The sequence below is a fragment of the Camelus ferus genome, chromosome 30 (genome assembly GCF_009834535.1).
Source record: "Camelus ferus isolate YT-003-E chromosome 30, BCGSAC_Cfer_1.0, whole genome shotgun sequence".
Taxonomy (NCBI): domain Eukaryota; kingdom Metazoa; phylum Chordata; class Mammalia; order Artiodactyla; family Camelidae; genus Camelus; species Camelus ferus.
In genome coordinates, this window is record NC_045725.1 from 18,505,546 (window position 1) to 18,532,465 (window position 26,920).

At 36.8% G+C, this 26,920-nt stretch overlaps 1 protein-coding gene across 1 annotated transcript in view; it reads left to right on the forward strand.

Moving 5' to 3' along the window:
• DCC (DCC netrin 1 receptor) overlaps positions 1-26,920 on the forward strand; it is a 986,493-nt gene that overhangs the window by 863,080 nt on the left and 96,493 nt on the right. Inside the window, exons 17-20 of the mRNA XM_014557664.2 lie at positions 3,058-3,290; positions 8,478-8,616; positions 13,839-13,946; positions 21,734-21,928. Of these exons, the coding sequence (XP_014413150.1) occupies positions 3,058-3,290; positions 8,478-8,616; positions 13,839-13,946; positions 21,734-21,928 (675 nt within the window). The remainder of the gene's footprint in view (positions 1-3,057; positions 3,291-8,477; positions 8,617-13,838; positions 13,947-21,733; positions 21,929-26,920) is intronic.

Genomic DNA, 26,920 nt, shown 5'->3' on the forward strand with positions numbered 1-26,920 from the left:
AATCAAAGGTTAAGGTTCTGGGAGAAACTCTCTCAATAAAATGTGTTCTAGGGCTTACAGAAGCCGTTCTCAGTCTCTGAGCTTCTGCAAAATATTCCCAGGAGCAGTCTTGGCAGAGGCCAACATAAAGGAAATAAAAAATTAGGCAGTAAATGCGTCAGGCTGGAGCAAGTGTCAGGCTGTGGTGCTTTCCACTTGCGCGTACTCAGAGATCCTGGTCCGCTCTGAATTGTCGTCTTATCCTGAACATACCAGCGTTAGACCGGAGGACAGTTTCACCAAGTCAAATGGGCAGGTTAAGAGTTTCATTTTTATTTCTTATTGTTGCAAGAACATGATATTTTGAGCCTGGAGAAGGGCAGAGGGCAGGGGAATAATGTGGTGAATTGTTTGAAAATTTGTTTATTCTCAATTGTTTTATCAAGGTCTAGATGAAGTACAATCCAGATGTAAATTGTGAGGTTTTTTTTTTTTTTAAATCTTGTTTTGACCTTTAGCATATTGATAGAAAACTCATGTGTTCTCACCAAAGCATCTATTAGGAACTGAATAGGTTTCTCTTTTCAGCAAAAGGTTTAAAGCTGTATTTTATCATTTTGTCTTTTTTTTTTTCCCACTCTTTTGAATGTAACCACTGAAAATCAATGCAATGTAAGGCCCTTAGGGGTATGAAGAAAACAACTGAAAAAAAGCGCAAAAGAATGTTTTTAATTCAGCTACTCAGTTTCTGATCTGAGAGGAAAAGATAATTAGCAATGGATGCAGCATACACACGTTCAGAGCAGTGCTTGCCACGTGCTACTAGTTCTGCTGTGTTGGAAACACTGTGCTGTGTCTGTGCAGTCCAAGATGGTAGGCGTGAAGCGCGTGTGGCCACTGAGCATCTGAAATTGGCTAGTACGACACAGTGAGTGAATTTTTAATTTAATTTAAATATAAATTTTCTGTATTAAAAAGTGGCTATTGTATTAGCCCAGCTATAGAGGAAGTAACAAACAGAATGAGAAGCCGAGCCTGAAAAAAAGTCCCTAAAATAAACAAGAAAAACTTGGCCAAGGTAGGCATTTTTGAATTACATAAGTTCATAGAGATACAACAACAGGCAGCATGACTTGCAATTTAGGGATGCATTCTGGAACTGAGACTCTGAGAAACTCAACAAGTCATGAAAGACATGCTGCTCTAAAATCCAGAAGCAGCAGGACTGGGGCATTATCATTTCTTGAAATACTATCACTACTTTTCAAAGTCTTACACATGGTACCCGTGAAAGACGACAATGTTAATAGAGATTTATCAGCAAAACTAGATGAAGCAAAGAAACAACAATTAGGGTAACATGAATATAGGTTGGTTCAAAAGGAGTTTGTCATTCAGAGGGGTCCTCCCGCGTATAACGCTCTTCTCGGTCAGTCAGCTAAGACTAGAACTAAGGAAAGGGAGGCGGCATCTGGTTTAGTTTGGCGTAAACACTTTCCATGGATGCAGCAGCCTGATGACTGACAGGGAGCCTCCTGGAGGCTGCAGTATCTTCAGCTCCCCCTCATCATTTCATGAATCCATTCGGGTTTAAAGGAGCCCTTAATAAAAAGACACATCAAAGGAAATATGAAAAGCCTGGGCTCTGTCATTAAATTTTAAACACACATTTTTCTTTCTCTCTCTTTCTACTTTTTTTTTTTTGGTCTTCCCTTTTGTTTTGTTTTTGTTTTCTGATTTAGCTCCAAAGACCACAGCCCAGTAAACGACTAAATAATTCATTGGAAAACAGAGTCATGAGTAGGGGGTAGACATTTAAAACTCAGTGAACAAAGTGAAGGCATCATCACAATCAGCCAGTAGCCACAACACTATATTTAAAACTGTAAGCTCTGTCTGTTCCCTGCTTCAAATATTCTGCATTATAGTAGGTCTTGTCTGCCCAGATGTCATCAAATGCCCAGCCTAAGAGCTCATCTTGTCTTTTTTTTTTGGTAGTGAGACACATATTACATGATTTAAAGGAAAATTCTTGGGTAATAAAGAAAAGGCTTACATTTCGACTCCTACAAGGGCCACCGAATAAGCTGCCCTGACTCTGATATCCCCAGCATGAGAACAAGGGCAAGATTTTTCTAGAGAACTTTTTGAAACCACACACATCTTCGTGCAGATTCTGCTTGTGTTCTGGATCAAACCGTGTGTGTACCTCAGTGCAGATCTCATCAGTCTGTAGCTAAGCTGGTTCAGGTCTGCCTCCCCACCCACTAATATGAAGTCTTTCCGTGGAACTTACAATTTTAGAAGAAGGAATGTAGAATATAGAAATGCCATAGAGAATTTAATTACTCTGTGAGAATGTGGGTAAAACGGACACTTCTACACTTTCTTGAAGAATTTCAGTCTAACCATACCACGTGCTATATGAAGCCTATCACATCATGGAACCATGTGGACCGTGGACTTGGTCATTCTGGTTTTGGGCAATCATAGCTGTAGACCTCAGGGCCCTTTGGTTTTCATCATTTGTTTCTTGCCTAAACAGTATTTATGCAGGGAGAATCTAAGCAATAATAAAAGCGCTAGGGAAACCAAATCCAGTTAGAGAAGGAGGAAGAAAAAAAATAACAAAATAGGTATTAGGTAGACCTTTATTTCCTTTGCAGGAGGAAATAAACCAGATACTTCTTTGTATTTTGTTAAGTTATCTGTCGAGTTATAAAACTGATAAATTCTATACTCGATCTTGTAAGAAGCAATGTGCAACATTCTGAGGAAAAACTGGACTTTTAAAATATAGAACTAGAAATGACAGCCAAACTGATACACGAATTTCACTCTAAGGAAACGAGTAAAGTACAGAAACTAGTCAGTTATTTTTGTAATATAGCAGTAGTGTTTCTACTGAGTTTTCCGATTGAATTAATTGTATTTTTTTCTGTTCTTCTCATGTTCCCTTTCATCATTATTGCCATGCATTTAACTCATTGTGATGTGTGACCACTGATGTTTATTTTTTTAACTCTTTTATTTATGTATTTATTTGTTTGTTTCATTTGGCGGGTTTTTTGAACCCAGATCCCACTGACCCAGTTGATTATTATCCTTTGCTTGATGATTTCCCCACCTCGGTCCCAGATGTCTCCACCCCCATGCTCCCACCAGTAGGTGTACAGGCTGTGGCTCTTACCCACGATGCCGTGAGGGTCAGCTGGGCAGACAACTCTGTCCCTAAGAACCAAAAAACGTCCGAAGTGCGACTTTACACTGTCCGGTGGAGGACCAGCTTTTCTGCAAATGCGAAATACAAGGTGAAGTTCTCATTGATAGTATGAAACTTAAACTGTTGTCTGTTTTAATACATTATTTTCAATGCTTTCTGGACTGTCCTGAGTCATTTTGCTGCAGTGACATGAAATGGAAAACAAAACACTTAAATAACTTAGTTTTTAAAATTAGCATGGAATTATCATGTCTTAGGAAACAATTCTAAGGCAAGATAGAAAAATGTCAAGAGCTACAAAATATTTGAATTCCGCCAGATGCTGGGTTTGTATAAATAATTTGATTCTGTACAAGGGAATGTCATTTTCTTTTGAAAATAGCAGGGCTCCATATTAATTTCTTGGATAGATTTTGGTGTTTTTCTTTTCGTTTGGAATCTAGATTTATGCCAAAGGCAACCCTATTAATGTTACAGAGACCCATCTTACAGTGAATATGAATGGGAATGCATAACTTGAAAATTTTAAACCATCCTTAGATGATGAAAACACTCTAAGCCACTAGCATCTATTTTCTTGTTTAGCCTCAAAACATGTAGTTTGAGCCGCATGTAGTAAATAATATTCTCAACACACACTCTCCTTTAACTGATACAAATTAAACAAGTTCCCTTTTTCCAGTCCTGTTACTGAGTTAGCTCACAACCCCCCCACCCAAGAGCTCCTTAGAGATACACATTTGAGGCACTGTCATTTCTGCTTTCAAATCTCTATCAGCCTCAGCTCAGAAACTCCAACAAATAGTTATTTGTATGCTGGGACAATTCCATTACCTCCTAAGCCTGCCACATGTTAGTGTATATAAACAGTACACAAATGTAGACTACAATGAGATCACTGAGTAATTATTAAGCACCTGCCATATACCTGGAACTGCGCTAGATCATAGAGGCAGTTTAATGTGGCTTAGTTGTTGTTACTTTGTATACTTAACATTACTATTTATAATTTTGGAATATGTACATAATACTCTCAGCTCTACACATGTGCTTCAGAGATTTCATAACTTATTCAAGTGAGGTAATATATGAAAACACATATAAAATATAAAGCTTCACAAGATGATGATTTGAGATGAAGAAAGTAGCTTTAAAAATAAAACTGTAAAGGGCGAGAGGGAGAATTCGCTGGGAGGAAGGAGAATTGGATAAAGGCAGTCAAAAGGTACAAGTTTCCAGTTATAAAATAAGTACTAAGGATGTGTATTCATCATACAACATGATGAATATAATTAACACTGAGGTATGTCATATATGAATGCTAAGAATATAAATCCTGGGAGTTCTCATCTCAAGGAAGAAGTTTTTTTCTATTTAACTTTGTATCCATATGAGATGATGGTTTAGATGACTGAACTTGTTCTGGTAATCATTTTGTGCTGTATGTAAGTCAAATCGTTATGCTGTACACCTTAAACTTACACGGTGCTGTATGTCAGTTATCTCTCAATAAAGCTGGAAGGAAGAAAGAGCATAGATGTTACCAACAACAAAGGAGCCAGTGGTTCAGCCCTGGCTCCCAGAGTCTTCATACTCCTTTTCTCTTTACCGCTCGACCAGGGTAGCTCTCAGGGAGAATCTGAATCTCCTAATACTTTATCCAACCTTATTTCCACTAAACGGCCGTCTTGCTGAAGCCAGCCTTGAGCCAGTGGTGATGTGGGGGATTAAAATACCCTTTGGGAATTTCCTGCCTCCAAAGACCCTGGAGTTAAAGCAGAACCCCACCAATAATTTTGTAAGTCTGCCTCTTTTTCCCTCTAGCCATTCTGGATCTGCTTTTAGTCTCATTCCACCATTAAGTGGCATAAAATTCACATTTCATCATGTATCAGTTTTCAGTTGAGACCATTTAAAAAACAGTTTTCTTTGGTTCTGCTGCTCTGCAAGTCAGGTGTTTGGAAAAACTCTTCAAGCAAGTCCAAATAGTACTGTTGATAGGAGATACGTTGTAAGCATCCTATCCATCTCCTTTCAGTATTAGATTTAAGACTCAGCAGAACTGTAAAGACAACATTATCAGATAAGGCAACCAATGAACCATATGAGAGCATTAAAAAAAAGTCTTTATATAGAGATTACCCAATTCTAAGTTTACTTTTAAAAGACCACTTTAAAAATGTTATGCTCATAATTGCTGTACTTTGTAGACGCATTCATTACACAGAACAGCCATGGGTATCTTGCCAGTATGTGAAACGTCCTGAAGGACAATGATTGTTCTCTGCAGAATGGTTTGAATTCCAAAATTTCTGGAGGCAGATTATTTCAGCTGAATAGTTAATAGAACAGACAAAGGATTCTTGAGACTCACAAAGAATGCCTACAAAGTGAGACTCAACCCCAAACCATCCTCTGTCAGGAGAGGCTGATTTCTCACGAATTGAAGTTTGAGAATAGAAAAAAATATTTTAACTGTTTCTCTCCCCAACATCTTCCCTGACCTAAGACATTCAGTGACTTACATTCCATCCCCCTTCTCACACATGCACGCTCTACACCCACACCCTGAGAAGAAGGGTTAGAGAGGAAGAGTTGGGTAAGTTGGAGAGTGAGGATAAACATGGAATGTATCCAGTCTACTACAAAGACATATAATGAACTTAAATTTTACAAATATAGCAATAGAATGCTTTGGTTTTGCATTTGGAACTTTTCAAACCACTGTCATAAATGTTACTTCCTTGCATTGCCCACTACAGCTTTATAAGCTGGGCAGAGCATCCACAAGACACAGAGGGAGAAGTCATACATGGAGTCAAATGACTGGGGCCCAAGAGTTGGCTTGGCTAGAGCCTGTCATATCACTTAACTTGTTCAACCTCATTTTTCTCATCTATACGGTTGGGATATTTGTACCTACTGTAAGAAGAATGAGTAAGATTCTTCATAGCTAAGTATGCACATAGCGATCTTCACTGAAGACTTAGGTAGATTGTATAACTTGTCAAAAATTCCCCACGAAGCTAGAGCTGGAACTCAGATGACCTGATGGCATTTTCCAGGCCTCTTCCCACGTCCTACCTCAAGCCATCATCCAGACATTCCTATTTTGATTGTCCAAAACTCTATATTGACTTGCCTTATCAAATGAAGAAATGTCCTATAATTTATTTTCTTCTCAAGTGATGAATCACTTGATGTTTTCTATGGATCTCCATTCAAAATGCATTCATTTACTACTGTCCAGTGCTTACCATATATAACATGGTTATTACAGGAGACACGAAGTTGTGCAAGACTTAGTCTCAGCCAGCCCTCAAGATGCTTACAACTCAATAGAGAATTTATCGCATGCCTAAAATGCCATATATGTATATATGGGTGTGTGCATATATATATCTCACACATATATAATGCCTATGTATCACATTAGACAATGCATGAAATATTGTAGCTCACATTTATTTAACACTTACTCTGAGCCAGACACTATGTTTTCCTTGGCTTATTTCACACTTTAAGTAGCACTATCAGGTCTGTGTTATGGTTATTTCCATTTTATAGAGGAAGAAACTGAGGTTCAGCGAGGTAGTACCTGGGATGGTATTCTGCTCACGTTCTCTCTCTCCCTGTCTCTCTCTCACACACACACACACACACACACACACACACACACACACACACAAATAGCCATGATTTTCCAAAGTGCTTCTAGGCTAATGATTTATTAGAGAAAGTAACCTTGCATGCTGTTCCTGAGAAAACTCAGTGAATCCATGGTATTTATAAAAGGCAAGTGTGTCATTCAAGAATACAGATGAGGACAATACTGCTTAGCTGTCTTCCAAATGCCACTTGTGTCTATGCTAAAAGAGATTCGTTGTATCGGAGTATGATCCTTTCCTCCTGGTTGGAATCTTTCTCCTCTTATTTCTGTTTCTAAGAGGTTCGTGATAGGAAAGGCAGGCGAGGTTGGAAGCTATATATCAGCATGCCAGATACTGGCTGCCTGTTTCACGTTGTATTTGATGGCATTCCATCTTACTGAGCCTACAGAGTATTTTTACATTAATTTAGGGCAGACATTTTTACAGCTATTTTTAAGAAGAGCTTCTGATAAATGTTTATGAGGTCATCACTTTAATAGGACGGATGGGCACATCATCGAAATGTTATTAGTACAGTTAAATATTTATTTGGTTTTCTAATGAAATGTAGGATTTTCATAGCTATAATCTAAGAAGGATTCATAATAGAATAAAAAAGATATACCACACCAGAGTAGCCAAGGGAGGAGACGGAGGTATGACACAGGTGGGGACAAAAAGCTTTAATTTTCTAGATACAGATATATAAGAAAATGTAACAAATTGAAAAGTAAAAATTTAACTTTGGAAAAAGATCAAGATCTAAATAACAAGCATAACTTGATATTTATGAATCATAAATAGTTTTAAATTTGCCGGATCATATGGAAAATACACTTTAACCTGTTTTTTTTTCTTTATTACCACTTTGATCTTTTGAGTAAGCAATAAAGACAGATAATTTCTACTAAAATATCCTTAACCTGTTGTTTAAAAGACAAAGAATCCTAACACTAATGTAATCTTTTAATGATTATCCGATTTGTTCTCTTCCTGATCAACTGCTCCAGTGACCATACTTCAATGTGTATTTAACGTGACCTGTGCACAAAGAAATAAAACCACAGGACACAATATTGTTTTTGCCCCTTTTCTTTATAACAGCTATACAGATTCTGGAATCACTAGAAGTTTGTATCATAAAACCTTTTTTAAAAAACTCATGCTCAGTGGAACTCTAAAAATTAATTTTATTACCACTGGAAAATAGTCATAACAGTCTTTATAAAATATATAATATTAAACCCTCTGAAAAAAAACAATTCTGATTATTAGAAATAAATTGAAGTTAAAGTCAGTGCAGATAACCTTAAAAATGGAACTGACAAAAGAAAGCGGAATTGGTCCTGTCTCCATGGTTATTGCCTCACTTGGGAAAATTTATCAGCTCTCTGCCCCTTTGAACAGCATAACACCTGGTTTTATCGATTATGTTTTAGATGTACAATTGGCCAGTGTAAACTGGTTACAGAAAGGAAATAAAGTCAGTGTTGTGTCCTAGGCCTTCGCTGTTTGGAAATCAGTTCCCTTTTTGTTGGCTTTTGATAGTCTTCTTGTGTGTCTTGATTTACCAGGTTGATAGAGTTCATTTTTTTTTTCTCTTTTCTTCTTTCCCACTGGTTTAGTCAGAAGACACAACATCTCTTAGCTACACAGCAACAGGCCTCAAACCAAACACCATGTATGAGTTCTCGGTCATGGTGACAAAAAACAGAAGGTCAAGCACATGGAGCATGACTGCGCATGCCACCACGTATGAAGCAGGTAGGTGAAGAACAAAATTTCTACTCTTGATATTTGGTAATGGTGTTTCCTAGGTTCCTCGGAACAGGTGTGCACTGCGATGTCTAAATCACACTTTGTCTTACATAGGATATTTTATACTTTGTAGTTCACAGCACTTTTATACCTAACTTATCCTCTCCACTCTAGATAAGAAGAAAAGAGTCCCCAGTGGACTAAGTAATCTGATTTTACTCTGGACATTAATTTAGGAGATAATACATAAATCTTCTTTTCAGTACATGTAAGGAAAGATATCTTACTCTGTCCAAAGCATCTGTGTCTTTGATCAGTAGATGCAAGAGGTATTTACTTTTTTGGAAAGAAATTAGATACAGAATGGAACATCGCATTACAACTACTGTCTCCTGGATGCTTATTCTGAATAACCTCCGGTGGCTGGGGAAGAGTTTTCTGGGTGGAAATAACAATGGAAAACTTTCATGCATTTGGAAATAGCTCAAATCTAGAGTAAATGCAATCTGCTGTAAATTTTACCAGTCACATTTACTACGGGTCATAAATGTTGAGTTTATAACCTTAGTAGGCATGCAGTGCACTTGGCATTTATAGTTCACAGAAATCCAACATCTGAAGAAAATAGGATTTAACATGCTTTTTGATTGCTTTCACGGCATTGTATAATATTTGGGGGTAAACGATACCACACATTTCCAGATTTTTTTTAAATATGCCAATAAAATTTTTATCTGTGTAAAAGTTGAATTTTTTTTCCCACTAGAACTGTCCCACAGTTCTAATTTTTATTTCAGGCTACTACCTTAACTCAGAGAGTTCATTGCGAATATTTTTGCAATTTTGTGGATATTTCTTTCTATAGGAAGTTTTCTAGGTTGTTTGATTTAATTTCAACATCCTCTTCTTCTAGTTTACATGTTTACATATTAAATTATTACCTTAATTCTTTTAATTAATTAATTTATTTATTTATTTATTAATACATCAGTTCTTTCTCTTAGGATTGTGCCCTGGATGCTAGTGTTCATAGCTTCTTAGGGAGAGCAGGGTAAGCTGAATGAGTTATGTACTATGGGGAGAATAAAGGCCCTGATCTTTCTTTTTATTTAAAAGGAAATGAAAGGAGTTAAATATAAACCAGTAAGACATTTGGTCTTCTCTGAGTAAAGAGAAGGAGTAGTAATTTCCTCTTGAAAGCAAGGAAATTCATTCAGTTTTTCCATGTCATAAACATAAATGCACACTGACACCTGGCTTGATAAATACTCCCAGTTGATTTCTCATCAACTGCCTACCCTTGTAGGGACGTCAATGGTGAGACCCATTGCTGACAAAAGATATTAACTTTTAGAGATGTGGTTAGTAGGAAGGGCAATTGTCAAAACAGGTAATGATCTGGACAGAGGTGTAAATAGCATGTGGATAAGATCCCTGGGTGATGGTGAGGAGCAAGAAGTAATTCACAAGTGTCTGCAGATTTTATAAGTGTGAGAAGGAAATGACGTGCATGAAATAACTCTAGAGTTTGCTTCTAATTCTATAGTAATATCAAGACTATAGGGGTCTGCATTGTTATGCACTTGTGCTGAAATTGCTCATGATAAAAGTAATAGCAGCTGACAAATTCTTGAACTCTAGTTAACTTAAGTAAAATAAAAATGGTTGGAAGGACACCTGAAATAATGAAGTGTTGGAAAGGAACAAGAGCCAGCAGTATTCCCAGGCTTTAGAGATGAGAAACTATCGGACTCTCCTTTCAAGATGTTACAATCACAGTGGTTTGACTCCATGTGTTTTCCTTTCTTGTATAACATTCAGTTTCCTAGAAAAGAGAGTAATGTAGCTAAAGAGAGTGAGTTGAAGGTCATGAAAGTCCTATTTGTTGTTGCTGCCCAGTTCATGTGACAGAGGAGAGCTTGCTCCCAAAGGAAAAAGGAGCCAAGTGTTACTCTAAATGAAGAGGAAGGGATGGGATGTTGAGCAGTCCCAAAACAAATGCTGAATACAGTTTCCATGGTTGGAAATCTTCTAAATCTTGAATGTTACCTTCCACTCGTACACCTAACAAAGAAAGTGAAGCATGGAAAAAGTCATTTGAGAAACAAAGTAGAGGGTGGTGCCATGTCCAGTTGTCTGAGATATTAATTACTGGTTTCCAGTAAGGTACATTTTGACTGTCAGATCCTGAGATAGGAGGACTTAGTAGAAAAGATAAAGAGAATACAGTCTATATCTTTGAGAGAATTATAATCTAATACATAAGAAAGATATTTTAGAAACAATCTTGAAGTAACAGGAAAATACAGTCATAGAATTTTGGGCAAGTTGGAATCAGAGCAAATAGATCCAACTACAAATGCTGTCTGGAGAAATCAGGGAAGGTTTCGCAAATGAAATAATGCTTGAGCAGTGGCTGGGTGGATCATCAGGTACCCGTTCCAGGGCCTTTCAAAGGAAAGGAGTACCATGTATAAATAAAACTACACAAGCAAGTATCTAAAGGATGTTTTTAAGAGACACTTATGAATGGTTCAGGGTGACTGGAGCATGATATTCATGGACAGCAAGGGGAAACGAGGCTGTGTAAGAAAATAAGAGGATAAATCCTACAGGGCCTGGTATTATTATTCATTTTTATTTATCCACACTTAATTCAAAGAGGATGGTTAAGAATTTATAAAAGATTATTTCAGGAAAACCCACGAGATTGGAGAAGAGCAGACCAGAGATCTTGTACTTGACTTAGGGGATCATTGAAGTTGTTAGGGCAATTTTCCAAATATGAGGGAACAGTGTACAGTTCATATGATAATCCTAAACATCTAAGCTGTTGATTGCAATACCAGCATCTCTATTCGCCAACAGTTATGTGGCTTGAGGAAAAAGAAAAATTTGTGCAGCACCTAAAATAGATTAGTTGTTAGGTTGTCTTTTGTGTGGGTTTTTTTTTTTTTTTTGAAAAATAACCAATTCTTCAGTGAATTATTTTGCTATCTAAAATTGGAGTCATTTTATATTTTTTTTGAATCTCAATCTAGATTCAGTGAAGCAGTCTAATCATCATTTGTTTTCTAAATAAGCATCAATTTTAATTTGAACACATTAAAAAAAAAGATTATTCCCACTAGTTAAAAAGACAGATCTTTCATTACTTCCAAAATTGGATAATTTCTTCCTATGTTTGTTATAATAATCTAAGCCAGTTTGTGGCTATATATTACCTTCCTATCTGTGGCTTAGAAAATATCTTGAATGAGCTTTTTACAAGAATAATCCTTCTAAGATAACATTGTCTCTTCAGTGTTTTTCTATTACAGATCTTTGGTTTTTGCAAGGATATTCTTGTTCTCTTTTCATTAAAAAGTGTGTATTAAACTATAGCTTAATATACAGTCTCAGAGGCCAACTACATTAGACCTTTTTTTCTCCTCCTCCTCCCTTTTCTGCTGTGTTGCCTTCTTCCGTCTCATCCTGTGCCCCCTCTTTAAAAAAAAAAAAAAAGAATATATTAAGTACTTTGTCAGGATATCACAATTAGTTGCAGCTTTGGTTAAACCTGGAATCCTAGTGACTTTGAGAATCAGGGTGTTGGAAATAAAATGGTATGATAGATGGGAATGTTTGGTGTCCCTCTATTTGGAATTCTATTCGGGAAGAGAAGCTGGAAATAGAGTGTTGATAATACTCAGATTCTGCCCTGAACATTCAACAGAAGACCAAAGAGTATTTTAAGAGTCAAGATGGAATTCAGAATTCAGACCTCGTTGTACCTCTCTTATAATACACAAGCACCTTTGTGCAGAGATCAGGAAATTCCTCCAGAACCCAACCGCAGAACTTATATATGTCCTGCAAAATTGCCTGTGTCAAATTTAGAGTAACTGAAAACGATGATGGATAGTGGACTTGGGCATCGTGAGCCACCTAGAAGGAAAACTAGCTGGACTTCAATGCATAGAGAGTAAGAAAGCAGGTCAAGGAAAGCCTGAAAGATACTGGACTGGCTTGGCCAGTTTGCTGCCATCTTTATAGTATAATTAAAATTTTGTTGAGCAGAATAGAGGAGAAGAAAATTTATTTTTCTTTTACCCTTCCAGGTTCTGGGCTGAACCCCCTGTAATAAAAGATTAACAGGAGAAAAACAGAAGCTTGATCATATATATACCTTCTATATACATGGGAGATACCCAGGAAAACAATAATTCCCTAAAAGGGCCCAAACCATCATTTTAAATACTATCTTCAGCTAAAGGCAAAAGATGCTGTGGGGTGAGGATCCAGGAATGGGAAGTTTTCAGGCAAATCACAGTCCACAAGGGTATGACTGTGATATACATTTAAGTCTCTGCCTTCTCCACTGGTAAGAAAATTCTAGAGATTTTGTCATCTTTCTCTTCCTGGTACAGAGAGAGAGAGAGACACCCTTATAAACATAAATTTCTTTTTTATAAAAGGGTAATTTCTACTCAGTTTTCAGAACTTCTTTGTCTGCTCTTTCTTAAAAATAATCAGCCTAAGATCAATATTATGCCAAAGAGGCATATTTTGAGGGTGACCAATTATGTTCCTCTTAAACAGTATGTGGGAAAAGTAGGTCTAAACAAGACAGGGTTTATTGCAACCTTACTCCATGGCAGGTGGATACTAAGACCCTCACAGATTCCTTATCTTTTCTAATTTCAAGTATTTTTTGCCTTTTGTTAGGAGATAATTAGTATGTTACTTAAGCAAGATGTTTTGGCTTGCATTTAAATTCCTTTTTTTTTTTTTTTCCGGCTGTTAAGGAAAAGTAGAATTAGGTGATTTTTCATCTATAAGTCCTACAGTTGTAACAGAATTTTGTCTCTTGGAGACATGTAGCCATCAATCTCACTAAGTACCTGTGCGTTTCTTCGTTCTTTTAGCGGTTCTTACATTTTTAGCGTGGCACTCCTTTGAAAAGACCCGTTACACACTTTTCTTCTCTAAAATCACACAGATCTTACTCTCCTCTCTATATTCACACCTTTGAAATCCAATTAACTTCCATGGAGAAACATTAATTTCTGTATTTTTGTTTGTTTGCCTATTTAATCCAAATGCCTGAAATCAACTGTCCATGGTAAAATAAGCCTGATAACACTGCATGGTAGATTCCGAGTGTCCACATCATGATTGGAAGTCCCATAAATGTCTGTTTTCTTTCACGTCCAATGACAAGGCCATGTCTCTGTTTCATCTCACAGCCCCGACCTCTGCTCCCAAGGATCTGACAGTCATTACTCGAGAAGGGAAGCCTCGCACTGTCATTGTGAGCTGGCAGCCTCCCTTGGAAGCCAATGGGAAAATTACCGGTAGGCGTCTCAGCTCCCTTCCCTGCGTTGCTCTGCTTGGCCTGTGATTGCTTCCCTCCTGCGCACTGCTCCTGCCTTTTATGTATTCAGTTTTCTGTCCCAGCATCTCAGCTGACTCCTGACCCTTTCTGATTGTCTCTTCTTGCCCCTCGCTGACCTTGAAATTCTTCTAATGGCGCCTACAAGTCTGCACACAAGCACATTTCATTGGTGTTGCTTCCTGAAAGATGTGTATTTCAATTAGTACAGATCTTTTGTTTTTCATTCTGTGGAGCATTAGGACAACCTTCTAATGGAATGCCTCTGAGCACAGATGACTAAAAAGAGGCTGGTTGTTTGGCAATTATCAAATACAAAAGACACTTAATGACCATGTATTTCTGTATGGAACCAGGGGGAGGAGGTTTGTCTGAGGGTTTTTAGTGTCTCATGTAGCTTTTAGCTACTTACTTAAATCCTAAGGTCTGGAAAACACTTAATATTGAAGGACAGAAATTGGACTTAATGAATATTTCACAGTGACAGATTTTATTTTGCCAAATATTGCTGATAACATCAATGCCTAATTAAAGCATCCATTAGAAGCCTATAATGTTAATTTAGTATGAAAAATATAATGGAGTTCTATCAGAGATTTTGCATTTAAATGATCACTTTAGGCTTTTAATAGATGTCTCCATAGCATATAATTATTATGAAAAATATTGTATAACTAAAAATGTGTACATTATAGTCTAATTAACTTGAACCATTGGGTTAGGCACATGTGTGAGTCACTCCTGTTTCTTCTTTCTGAGACCAAGTGTGGATAGCACTATTATAAATTAACAGGGTCAGTCAGTCATTCTGTGATGCAGAGATAAGCATGGAAATTACAGTTCAGATGACATCCTTACTTCATGGGAGTTACTTTTTGAATTTTACAAAATGAAAAGATAATGTGAAAATTCCAAATGTGATTTAAATTTAAGTGGAAGACTTGTTTTCTCACGGAAATTGCTCTTAGTGTAATAGCAAACAGAATTTCCATTTGAGCTGATACCTATGAAAAATGAAGAGGGAGGTAAAAATCTCTCCCAAATCTTACATACTCACTTGTACTATGCCAGCCTTTTTAAAACTAAGGCTGGCTTATTCTGATTTTCTTTCCCTGCCTCCCCAGTATTATGATCTGTTTTCATTGGTTCTTTTTTTTTGGTGCTTTTATAGGTTTTTTTTAAATTGTTTTCAGGATGACTTTTATTATGTTATAAAGAGTTATTTATAAGCAAACGGTAAATCAACAGATAATAAATTTAAGAAGAAAAAATAGAATAGAATACAAGTTATCTAAATAAAAACAGGTTCTTATGAAAAAAAAATTGGGGGGGATAAAGGATAAAATAAGTCATAAACTACCCAATTCTCCACTCTTGTTTAAATAAATCTCATCAAATAGTTGATGTAAACAATGCAATGTGTTTTCAAATCTGAAAAAAAGCTTAATTCCGCTTTTTGATGGAAAGAAATGCAAATTAATCTGAGCAGTAAAATTCTGTGTGCCGAACTCATAGTGCATATATAAGAAACCATGTCCTCATACTTTATTTAGAGTTGTATTTCAGTAGTTCTCACTATGAAAAAAATCCTTTCTCTCACAGTGGAATAGGAAAAGTATGGGAGTAAATATGCTTTCATCTTTAAAGTTCATTTATTAAAACCAAGTTTTGATCATGAAGTTGAGATACTTTGACTCTGTTCAACTTGGAGCAAACACTAAGAACCCTTAAAACAACTTCTGTTTCTGGCATATTTTGATTCTTTCATTCAAATTACTTCCAAAAAATAGAGTGATAAAATACTCAAACTACCAGACCATTAGGCAGAGGGCCCAGATTTTCTACCCTCAGTTTCTTACGAGATTACAAAGGAAAGTGTGAGTTCCATTATGGCAGGACATGTGTGTGCCCACGTGAAGGGGTGTGCTCCCGTCCTACCGTTGTATCTCCTTCTTTCCCTAAGTCCCTGCATGTACGTGGCAGTGGCGTAGGGTGGTCAAAAACCCAAGCTTCTGAGGGAGATGCCTGATGTTATTCCACCTCCCGACTCTTACTTTGGAAGTTAGAACCTCTTTTGTAGAATTGCTGTAATGAAGTACTGAGAAAAGCACCTGATGCCCAGTGAGCACTGAAAACGAGTGAGTGATTGTTACTCCCATTTGAAATCCATTCTAGGACAAGATTTCACAAATGTGCTCTGCACAGAACTCAGATCAGCAATTTATAAAAATAAATAAATTTATAAGTGTGTATGTGTATTTCAAAAAGATTAAGCAAAAAAAGAGGACAAAGGGGACAGATCCAGATAATTCCAGTGCCTAAATTTGTCGACCATAAACTGGCATCTTAAGAATTTAGACTGACATTTTTCAGAAGAAAATGGTTCAAACTAATTAAGCACTTACTATATGCTTGGCATTCTGATCATATACTCCTATTATTCTGTTTTGAAATGGAGCGTCAAGGGCCTTGTGGGGAAAATAACACTCGCGTAGTCAGATCACCAAGAAGTACCACCATGTTTTGCTCTTCTTATTAGTATTCAACTGGTCCAAGCCAGTGATGCTCAACTGATTTATGATTTAATTTGTCTGAGGAGGGACTGAGCGTGGTATTTTTTTAAAAGCTCCCCAAGTGACTTTAATGTACAATTAGATTTGTGAAGCATTGATCTGAGGAGACGTAGCATCCAACATTACTTAGCATCAGGGACCAACATATAGACAGGGAGGCGGCTCTTCAGAGGTTGTTTCCTTATCCATACCATCTAATGACTGAGGTGATGCACTCTTTATACTCTGATCTAGTTCCTCTTCCTTGAAATTCTCTTTTCTTTGGGATTTTGTAAAATCGCCTGACCACTTTTCTTCCCATCTCCAGGCTGTGGTCTCATTAACAGACATTTATTCCACCTGTTCCCTAAGTGTAACTTCCCAGAATGCAGATCTTTTTAGTCCCTTGTTTACTTTCTCTGGAGAAGTATATATTCCTTAGCCAGGACTGCAGGGAATATGCATTCATGTCTCTGCAATCTGTATTTCCACCCAAGGAGTTCTGAGTACATGCATCATACCTCACAGTGTGCATTTCCACTTGTCTGTCTGACTGGCACTTCCTTCTCCTCCCCACTCCCCCTCACTCCCATTCTTCCTTATATTTTTTTGCTTATCACCACCACAACTGGCCAGATAATGCACTGTTATACTCAGAATAGGGATCTGAAAACCCCTTGGGACTTTGAACCCAACTGGATACTCATACTGGAATTGTAGGTCTAAATATTCTTACTCTCATCTTTTCGAAGACTCTACACTTCCCCCAGTTACAACAATTAAAAACTTACTCATCTTGACTTCTTTCTTTACATTCCTTTTTCCATATTATCACGAAAGAATATCTTAATGCTAATCTGAATGCTTAAAATCTAAGGGCTGAAAGCTCCAGGAGAACAGGTTTCATATTTTGCTCAATGCTTTCTCCCCAGTAACAATATTCTTGGCACTTAGGAGGAATTAATAAATATTTACTGAGCAGGATAATCATTGAATTGATAGTAAATACACTGTTTGCCTTGAAGCTGAAGTTTCAGCTTCCAAATGAGATATTTTTTAAGTAAAATAAATAAATATTAGCCATAGCATTTACTAAGCAGTTACCACATAGAAGATAATGTAATAGAAATACTCAGATATGTTAAGTGCTTAAAATGCATTCTATCACAGCAACTTCTTGTTGGGTAAGAAAATTGAGACATTCTTAGATTAAGCAAGTTGCTCACGGTTGGAAAACTTGTATGGGATTATGACTTGAGGTCAGGTCTCGGAATCCAAGTCTGTGACTTTTGACCACACTAGGCTAACTTCCTTGCTGGGAGAGGCCATGTCATATATCTTGGTCTTCCCAGTACTTACCAGTTCCAGGAGAGTTGGGATTGGAAACTTCCTGACAGTTTGCTTCTGGAATTACAACTACCTGTTTGTATGAGTAGAATCAAAATGAAAGATGTACGCTGCTACATTTTATATGTGTATTGAGACAAGTGGTGTTCTGATGTGGGAGTGCCGAGGTAAACTGATAAATCTATGACAGAACAGAATGCTTCATTATTAGGCCAGTATGTTGGGTAAGAGAGAAGAATGAAGTGGAAAAACTGTAAGAGCAAAGGATGGAGAATGACAGAGATTTGGACAGAGAGGGAAGAGCATACAGATACACAAAGGTCGTGAGAAACCAATTAGTGTGTTCCAGCCTGTGTGGTTATATGGAAATCTATAAAGCAAAAGCCTCAGTAACATATCAAATGGCCTCAAAACACGACAAACTCACACATTCAGATGAAGCTGTGTGGTTTCTCTAAGGCCAAATTTTAAAGTTTTGAATGATAGTTTGTTTCTGTTCTCCTTCTCAGTTCTCAGATTTACAACCAATGACAGGCTTTTTCATAAATTTCAAGAAATTGCTCAAATACAATTTGGAGTCAGAACTAATGCTTGCACGTTCAACTTTACATACCTGATGCCCTGAACCTTCATTTTTCAATGCTTAATTGAATACTCTTCACACAGAAAAATTGACAGTGAAGGCAAACATTATATTCTCATTTGGTAAATGAAGAAAATCAGCAATAAGTGTAGCTGACTTGGATGGGAGCACAGTTATCCAAACTCCCAGATTCATCATGCCTTTATAACAGCCCATGAAAAGTTTAACAGTTTCATTAAATGTCGTGAATTTAAAAGTTATATACTTACAGGCAAAGTGATTTTATTAAATATGTGAGTTTTAATACCCATTATGTGAAGACAATTTTATTAGGTGTTTTTTTTTTGAAGAATAGAAAGTAATATAAGATAGAACTCCTGAACTAAAGGAATGTTTTCATTCCTTTGAAGAGATAAGACATGTACATAATAAAAGCTAAAAAAAATTTCCCAGTGCCAAGGTCTTCTATTCAGTAAGTGTGGTTCTTTGGGTAAGAATATAAACTTCTCTGACTCAAAGAATATTAGGAGATTTTATTTATGTTGATCATGGCAGCTGAGTTATAAATGAATAGACATCCTTGGGTCAGAAACAACTTCTTCATCCAGTAATATTTCAGAATCCTTTTTGAATTATAGTCTTCCAGTTTTGGTGTTAACCAGAGGGAGGAGCCATACAGCCCTCACAAATTTTGCAGACTCCTTTTTCTGGGTCTTCTATCCCTCATCTCTCTACATCTGAAGACATTCATATCTGCAACATCAGCATCTCAAGCAAATACCACAAAGGATGCAGCGTTCACGTAATCAACCACAGCAGCGATTCCTGACTTGACCTGAACACAGAAACCATCTGGGGTGCAGATGACTGGGGTTACCATTAACCTGTCGTGTTACCTGTTGCTGTGTAAATATATCACCGCAAATTTAGCTGATTCAAACCACACACATTTGCCAGCTCACTGTTTCTGTGGGTCAGGAATCCAAGTACAGTTCAGCTGAGAAATCAGATTTAGGGGCTCTTACAAAGCAACAGTCAAGGTGTTAGCTTAGGATTGATTTCTCATTTGAGGATTAACTGGGGAAATATTTGCTTCCAAGCTAATGTACCTGTTGGCAAGATTCAGTTCCTTACTGAGTGTTGATCAAAGCCCAGCCTTGGTTCCTTGTCACTTGGTCTTCTCCATCTGGAAATCTTACTTCATCAAAACTAACAAAGGAGAGAATCTGTAGAGTGCTAGCAAGACAGCAGTTATATGTTACAATCTTACATAACATAACCATGGAAGTGACAGCCCACCACATTTGCTATATTCTGTTGGTTAAAAGCAAGACTGGAATCCCATCTACCCTCAGATGGAGAAGATTATGCTACCAGGAGGCAGGGATAATTGGGAGACTGTCGAAGACTTGTGTGCCACACTTGTTAAGTCTAAATGCCCTTTCCTGGGGTCTGTGTTGTCGCCTGTGCCTAGTCCCCAGGTAGTTCTTCTGATTGGGCCGATTTGGAAAACAGCAAACTCAGGGAAAGGTGAGAGCCAAAGCAGAAGAGGTGCAGGTTCTCGGCGCTGATTGGAATTTAAGAGAAACGGACTTCCAGGTGTGGGAGTTTGCAGCACTGCTTAATGCCACAGAATTGTGAGGGATTATGAACTAAATGTTCATTGTCTAAAAACACACCCCCAAACCCAGGCATGATTCTATAAATCACCATGGGATTAAGTGACAGATGACACAGAATCATATCATTGCTCTTACAGTTTATGGCAGTGTGTTACAAAGTTTACAGAAAGGAGAGCTCGCTGTAGAGGAAGGTTTCATATGTTAGATGTAGCTTAAGCTGGACCTTGATGGATGGGAACTGGATAGAGAAAGTGAGGAAAGGTGGTGGGGTGGGGTGAGGAGTAAGACGGAAGTAGGGGTAAGCGTAGTATGGAGACCACTCCTCCTTGAGTAAGGGTTTGTGCTGAGATGTACGCAGTGTGCATGGTTACTTGGGGAGGGAAGTGACTCTGAGTCAGAGAGACCTGTGACATGACCATTGAAAAGTCTATGTGTGAAGGTCCCCAGTCCACATGGGACAGGTGGGACTTAAAAGGAAGCAGTAAGTGAATCAAAGGAAGATAGTTGTATTTAAAAATGCAAGCTTGCTTGTACTTAATTGACAAAGACTGTATTTGGTGTGTGAGAGTAGACCTAGGGGCACCTGTGGCCTATCTGATGGAGATACTGTCACAGAATTTTGACAGAAATGGAGCCTGGCTCCACATTCAAATAACAGAGACACCTACAGTGAGTTCTTTTACAGTTTATATTACACTCACCTGTTACTGTAATAAAAAGTGATGATGTAGTGCTTTAAAATAAAAGCCAGCTTACGTATTGGCTAAAGATAATATTCAAATATGAATATTTTATAGGAGACCTTGATTTTGGGAGGTACCTATTAGATGATCACTACTGAAAACTACTAGCATTCAAGTAACATATCCCCTAATACAGAGGGTAAATGATACTACCAAATGATGGATTATCAATATTTGCAGTATCAGCTAGATAACCTATAGTTGCCCAGAAATACTTTTTCCTCTTTTTTTCTATTAGTCGAGGTAGGATGGACTAGGGGAAATAGTGTTGGATGTTTAGTATGGTAGTAGAGGATATTATCCTGGCCCTTTCATCACCTAGCTTGGGTCATCCTATTATCATCATCATCAATAGATAATTCATCATCTATGAATGGAGAGCAGCAGTACCCATGCAAACCTCACAATAGAGCCATTACAAAAATCATCTTTGATCATTTATTTTTATAATACTTTAAATAGGTAGGGAATTTTATACTTTTCAGTATATTTTTATTATTTAAACACCAGCCAAAATAAACATTACTTGTTTTCATAATTGGGTATAATACAAATTATACTGACTTGTTATCTATGTTTTCCATTTTTCATCACGCTTACATATTAGAGCAAACTAATAATCAGGATTTATAGGCAGCAGAAACCTCACATTTTTAAAATATGGCAGATATGTTTATTTCCAATATCTCGTTCCATTTTCAGATTTTGTACATTGCAGCAATTACTTTCCAGTCTTTGCAATTTAAAAAAAATCATTACTTGCCAAACCGAATACTGTAGTTTATAAATTGTGTATATATAGTACTCATTGCAAATTATATTTGGGAAAATGAATGTTTGGAAGTAGAGGTATAGCATGTAATCAACGCACTAAATAAAGTTTCATTCATTTATTTATGCAGCTTACATCTTGTTTTATACCTTGGACAAGAACATACCAATTGATGACTGGGTTATGGAAACGATTAGTGGTGATCGGCTTACTCATCAAATCATGGATCTCAACCTCGACACGATGTATTACTTTCGAATCCAAGCACGAAATGCAAAAGGAGTGGGGCCCCTCTCCGATCCTATCCTCTTCAGGACTCTGAAAGGTTTGAATCATTTACTTTCATTGTCTTTCTTTTCCTGGGGGATTATTATAAAATAGTTTTGGATTCTGTGTTGGGAATTGCCCTAAACCATCTCTGTTGGCAACATGTCTACAGTGGACATTCAAAATAATTAAAATGCAAATTAAACCACGTGAGATATCACCTCAAGTTTGTAGAATGGGCATTAACAAAACAGAGATAACAAATGCTAGTGAGGATGTGGAGAAAAGAGAACCCTTGGGCACTGTTTTGGGGAATGTAAATTAGTACAGCTACTATGGAAAACAGTATGGAGGTTCCTCAAAAAATCAAAAATAGAACTACCATATGAGCTACCATATATTCCTACTTTGGGGAATATATCCAAGGGAAACAAAAACACTAACTCCATAAGATAACTGCATCTCAGTGTTCCTAGCAGTATTATTTACAGCAGCCAAGACCTGGACACAACATAAATGTCCACTGATGGATGAATGGATAAAGAAGTTTCAATATATGTGTATATAATGAAGACTATTCAGCCATTAAAAACAAGGAAATCCTACCATTTGCTACAATATGGATGAAACTTGAAGGCATTATGCTAAGTGAAATAAATCCGAGAGAGAAAGACAAATACTGCATCATCTCACTTATCTGTGGAGCCTACACAAACACCAAACTCAGAAAAAGACATCAGATTTATGGTTATGAGAGGTTGGGGGAGGGAGCAGTGAGACGAGGAATTGGAGGAAGGCAGTCAAGAGGTACCAGCTTTCAGATGTAAGATAAAAAAGTACTAAGGATATAATGTACAACGTGGTAACCATAGTTAAAATTGCTGTATGATATACATATAGGAAAGTTGTTAAGAGAGTAAATCCTAAGAATTATAGTGAAGAAGATTTTTTTTTTCCTTTTTATTTTATCTGTACGAGATGATGGATGTTAACTGAAGCTACCGTGGTAATCATTTTGCAGTATATGTAAATCAGTCGTCATGCTGTATATCTTAAGCTGAGTGATGTATGTCAATTATTTCCTAAATAATTGGAAAAATATTGGAAACTGGAAAAAAGATAAAAAAAATTAATTAAAAGCTACCTTTTGACGCTGAAAGCCAGCATGTCAAAGAAAGATCTATTATTACATTTTCTGCCATCAGCACAGAGCAGACCTATTTAACTTGACTCTTTTTCATTTACAGCCCTTTTGGAATTTTGTATTGATTTCATGTATATGGGCTCTATTTAAAATATAATGAAAACCTTTAGCCATTTTATGTAAGGGAATAAAAGTTAAAAAGCGTTGAATTATGTGAATGGTATATATACTATTGCCAACTTTAAATATTTTCCTTCAGGAACTATTGTCCTAATGTATTAAAAGAAATTTTGATATGGCAAGACTGAAAATCTCAAACAAAATTCATGTATTTGTTTTAGGGGCCCAGGATAGCAACATGAAAAAAAATCTTGCAGTATAATTACTAGAAGAAAACTCTACATGCTTGTAAGAACAAAAATCGCTACTCAATTTAAGAATAGTTGCATATTTGTACAGAATAATACTAAGGCTCAGAACTACCTCAAAATGATCTCCACATGAGTCCTTTGTATTTTAGTATTATTTTTTTTTCTATTTTAGTATTATTTTCAGAGTATAGTATTATTTTTCTGGAGGACAAATAATTTCAAGAGCCTCTTTTATTTAAAAACTGAAAGTAATTCAGATGTTCCAGGGCTGATATTTTAAGATGTATATTGAAGGTATGACATGTGTTATTTTAAAGAAGGATACTTGGCTCGTAAATCTCTTACCACCTTATGCCCCTATATCTGACTGAAAACGTGATAAAACATGATGGCAAACAACTGAAAAATTAGAAGCATGCATCGGAAGACATTTTCACCCAGTTGCTTAGATAAACTAAAGAATAAGTTTAGAATAACTAGACAGTCTATTTCTCAATTCTCCTAGGAAAACTACCCTAATAAATAGAGGACTTTTGAATTCTGGTGACTGAGCTATTCAAAAGCTAGATTTGGATACAGCTAATCTGAAAGTCTGCCAAGAACACACAAATAAGCTTTCAGCCTAAGCCTGCGTGACAGCTCTCAACGACAAGAGTGGAAGTTGGGAGGGAGGCAGGAGAAAAATCAGCCAGTCTTCATCTATCCAGGTTTTTCTGACTTCATGTCTAAATCAGGTTTCATTCCAAATGAGCAATTGAAAGAAAACTGGTTATTCATTTTGTAGGAGCATGAAATGTAACTAGATGTTTCACAAATGCTTCATCTGTGTCTATAGACAAGTGCCAAATTAATTTCATGCTCACAATGTGTGCCAACTAGAGATTTCAGGGAAAGGTTGAGATGACTTAAGGCATCCACATGTATTAAGCAGCAGAGTGATGACTTACCACAGGGTTTATAGGCCCACGCTGATCATCATCCTGTAGATTATTTAATGAACTTCATCTCTCACTTGGTACCGTTTACACTAAGTGCCCTAAACTGCATCTGTTAGATGATATTCAGAACTAAGAACAAATTCAGAAATTTGTTGTGTGTCATAGTAGTCCACAAGAGTTATTTCTCATACCTAGATTGGAATGTTTAATACTGTCTACCCTAAGGATGTCATGCCCAATTAATAGTCAGTTGGATTTCTATGGTAAATCTTACAGTAAGTTTCAGATGTCTTGAGTGTATTTTAAATTATTCAGGTATATTGATGTTCCCACCATTATCAATAATTGATACTGTACATGCATGTATCTCACATGTATGTCATTTACAATAAGAGATGTTCTAAGATAAATTACTCATCATAAGAGATTTGAAGCCACAATGAACCAAATCTACACTGAAGACAAAATGCTATCTGATTTCAGATTTTCAGTTTTCAAAGCGGCTTCAAAACATAAGATCTCTGTTCATCAGAATGTAACTTTGTTTGACAGAGAAAAAGGTTTACGTGTTGTCCTGAGCTGAGGAAACCCTCAGTAACCTACTGGGTAATAGGAAGTGTTCCCATTGCAAATCATGCCTTAGGCAGGCATCCAGAAGCTCCATTTTTTCATATTAAGTCTTTGCAAAGATAGAAGAATTTTCTATTAGAGATTAAGGTTTGTTGGTTTGGTTTGGTTTTAGCCACCAGCCAGAGAGATACAGGAAACTCAATCAGTAATCACTGGTTAATTAAAATGACGTTTATCATTTGAAAGGAATTAAATTACTATGGATGTACCCTATGTACATGCATATATGTGGTATATCTGATTCTTTATTTGCAATGCTAATTAGAAGAATCATGAACTTGATTCTTTGACCACAGAGGACTCTACAAGTACCCATCTCCCTTCCCCAAATTCACCATTATTAGACCCACACAGTACGGAAACCTTAGGAGATGTGTAAGAGGCTTGTTTATTTCTACCCATCACATGAGTTTCCATCAGTAAAGTAAGCTTCTCTGTGTTGGACCATCAAGTAGTAGGGAGGAAGGATGCTCCTGTGAAGGGATGAACTCACCTTCTACACAAAGAAGCAGAGTCTTCAGCAGTGAAAATATAGTAGAGCGGGGTCACTTCTCTGGGCATCCTTGTCATTCAGAAATGTGCATCTCTCCCATCTAAAGATACAAAAGTGAAAGCTCTGACCAGAATACAAAAAGGTTTTAGTTTTTAAATTGTTCTGTGACAAAATACAAGATTTTCTTGACAAATGACAGGAACAATGAAAAAGTCAAGGTACAGATTACAATCCTGTTCAGCCATTATTTGTCTTTAATTAAAAGTAACTGTTAGAAATATTTGATTCCTGTTGGGAAAATACTCTTTAGTTAATAACCTTTCTTGAGACATTCAAAATTTCTCAAGTTATAGTCACTCTAAATTTGCTGACATGACAATAAATCCAAAAGATAAGAATAAAGTTGAGATTGTTCCCTATGACATATATTTATTTATCACCTGCTAAAAATTTTCTTAGACTGCAGGTAAGACATTATATAATTCAAGACAGAGGGAGAGATATGAAGAATGGAAATAATATGAGATTGGTTTTCTCCCCCCGCCCTTTGTATCATTCTGAAAAGTTCTCACCTAGATTGTGAGAAACTGATTAGTTTCTCAAGTGTGTTCCGTTCTGGCTGCCAAACTTGACCCTTCCTGGGTTGCGTGGTCATATTGATCCTGACACACCCATCCTCATTCTTGCTGGTAGGCACGTCCTACAACACAGTGTCTTCCTTTAAAAGCTACGTTAGGATCCTGTCTCTGTTTATAAGCGACAGATAATGAGTTTGCCTATCAGACGCACCTCTCATCAACTGTCCTCTAATACTGTAACAGAATATACTTTGAGAAATCATTAATCTTGAATGAGAAATGGGAGAGAAAAATCAAGATAAAAATTAAATCATAATGATTAGATTAGAAAAGATTAGATGGCCTGATGAACTGAAACATGTTTGTTAAATCTTGAGGAGATAACGAAGACATTTATAAAACTTACTTAAAGTTTGTAGAATCTTAATACAAAGCACTCTTGTATATACCATTTTCCAAAGAGCAAGTCAGAATTCAAATTCTTCTGCTTATTAAGATCCCCTTTCTGGTTTATCCTTGGCATGGACTATGTCTATATAGTACTTTTAAATGATACTGCAAATGAGCTCTGGTTTAGAAATTTGTTCTTCTATGATGTGACATTAATAAACCCTGTTTATCTGGAAGGGGTTTTTGTTAACAGCATTTTATTTAAATATTTTGATACCATATATTCTTGTGGACAGTGGTTTGTGTTCCTTCTTTGAAAAAAGGAAGGACCAGCCCCTGTACGATCTTTGCTGTAAGTTGTTTTTCATGTGGTGATGGTGGATTTGCTGTGAGACTGATTAGGTTATAGTTTGCGGCCCATGGGGATGCTGTGATCTTTTTCTCTGTGTGAGTTTAACTGAGACGTACACAGAAAGCAATCCAGCGAGTATAGTTGCCTAAGTTTG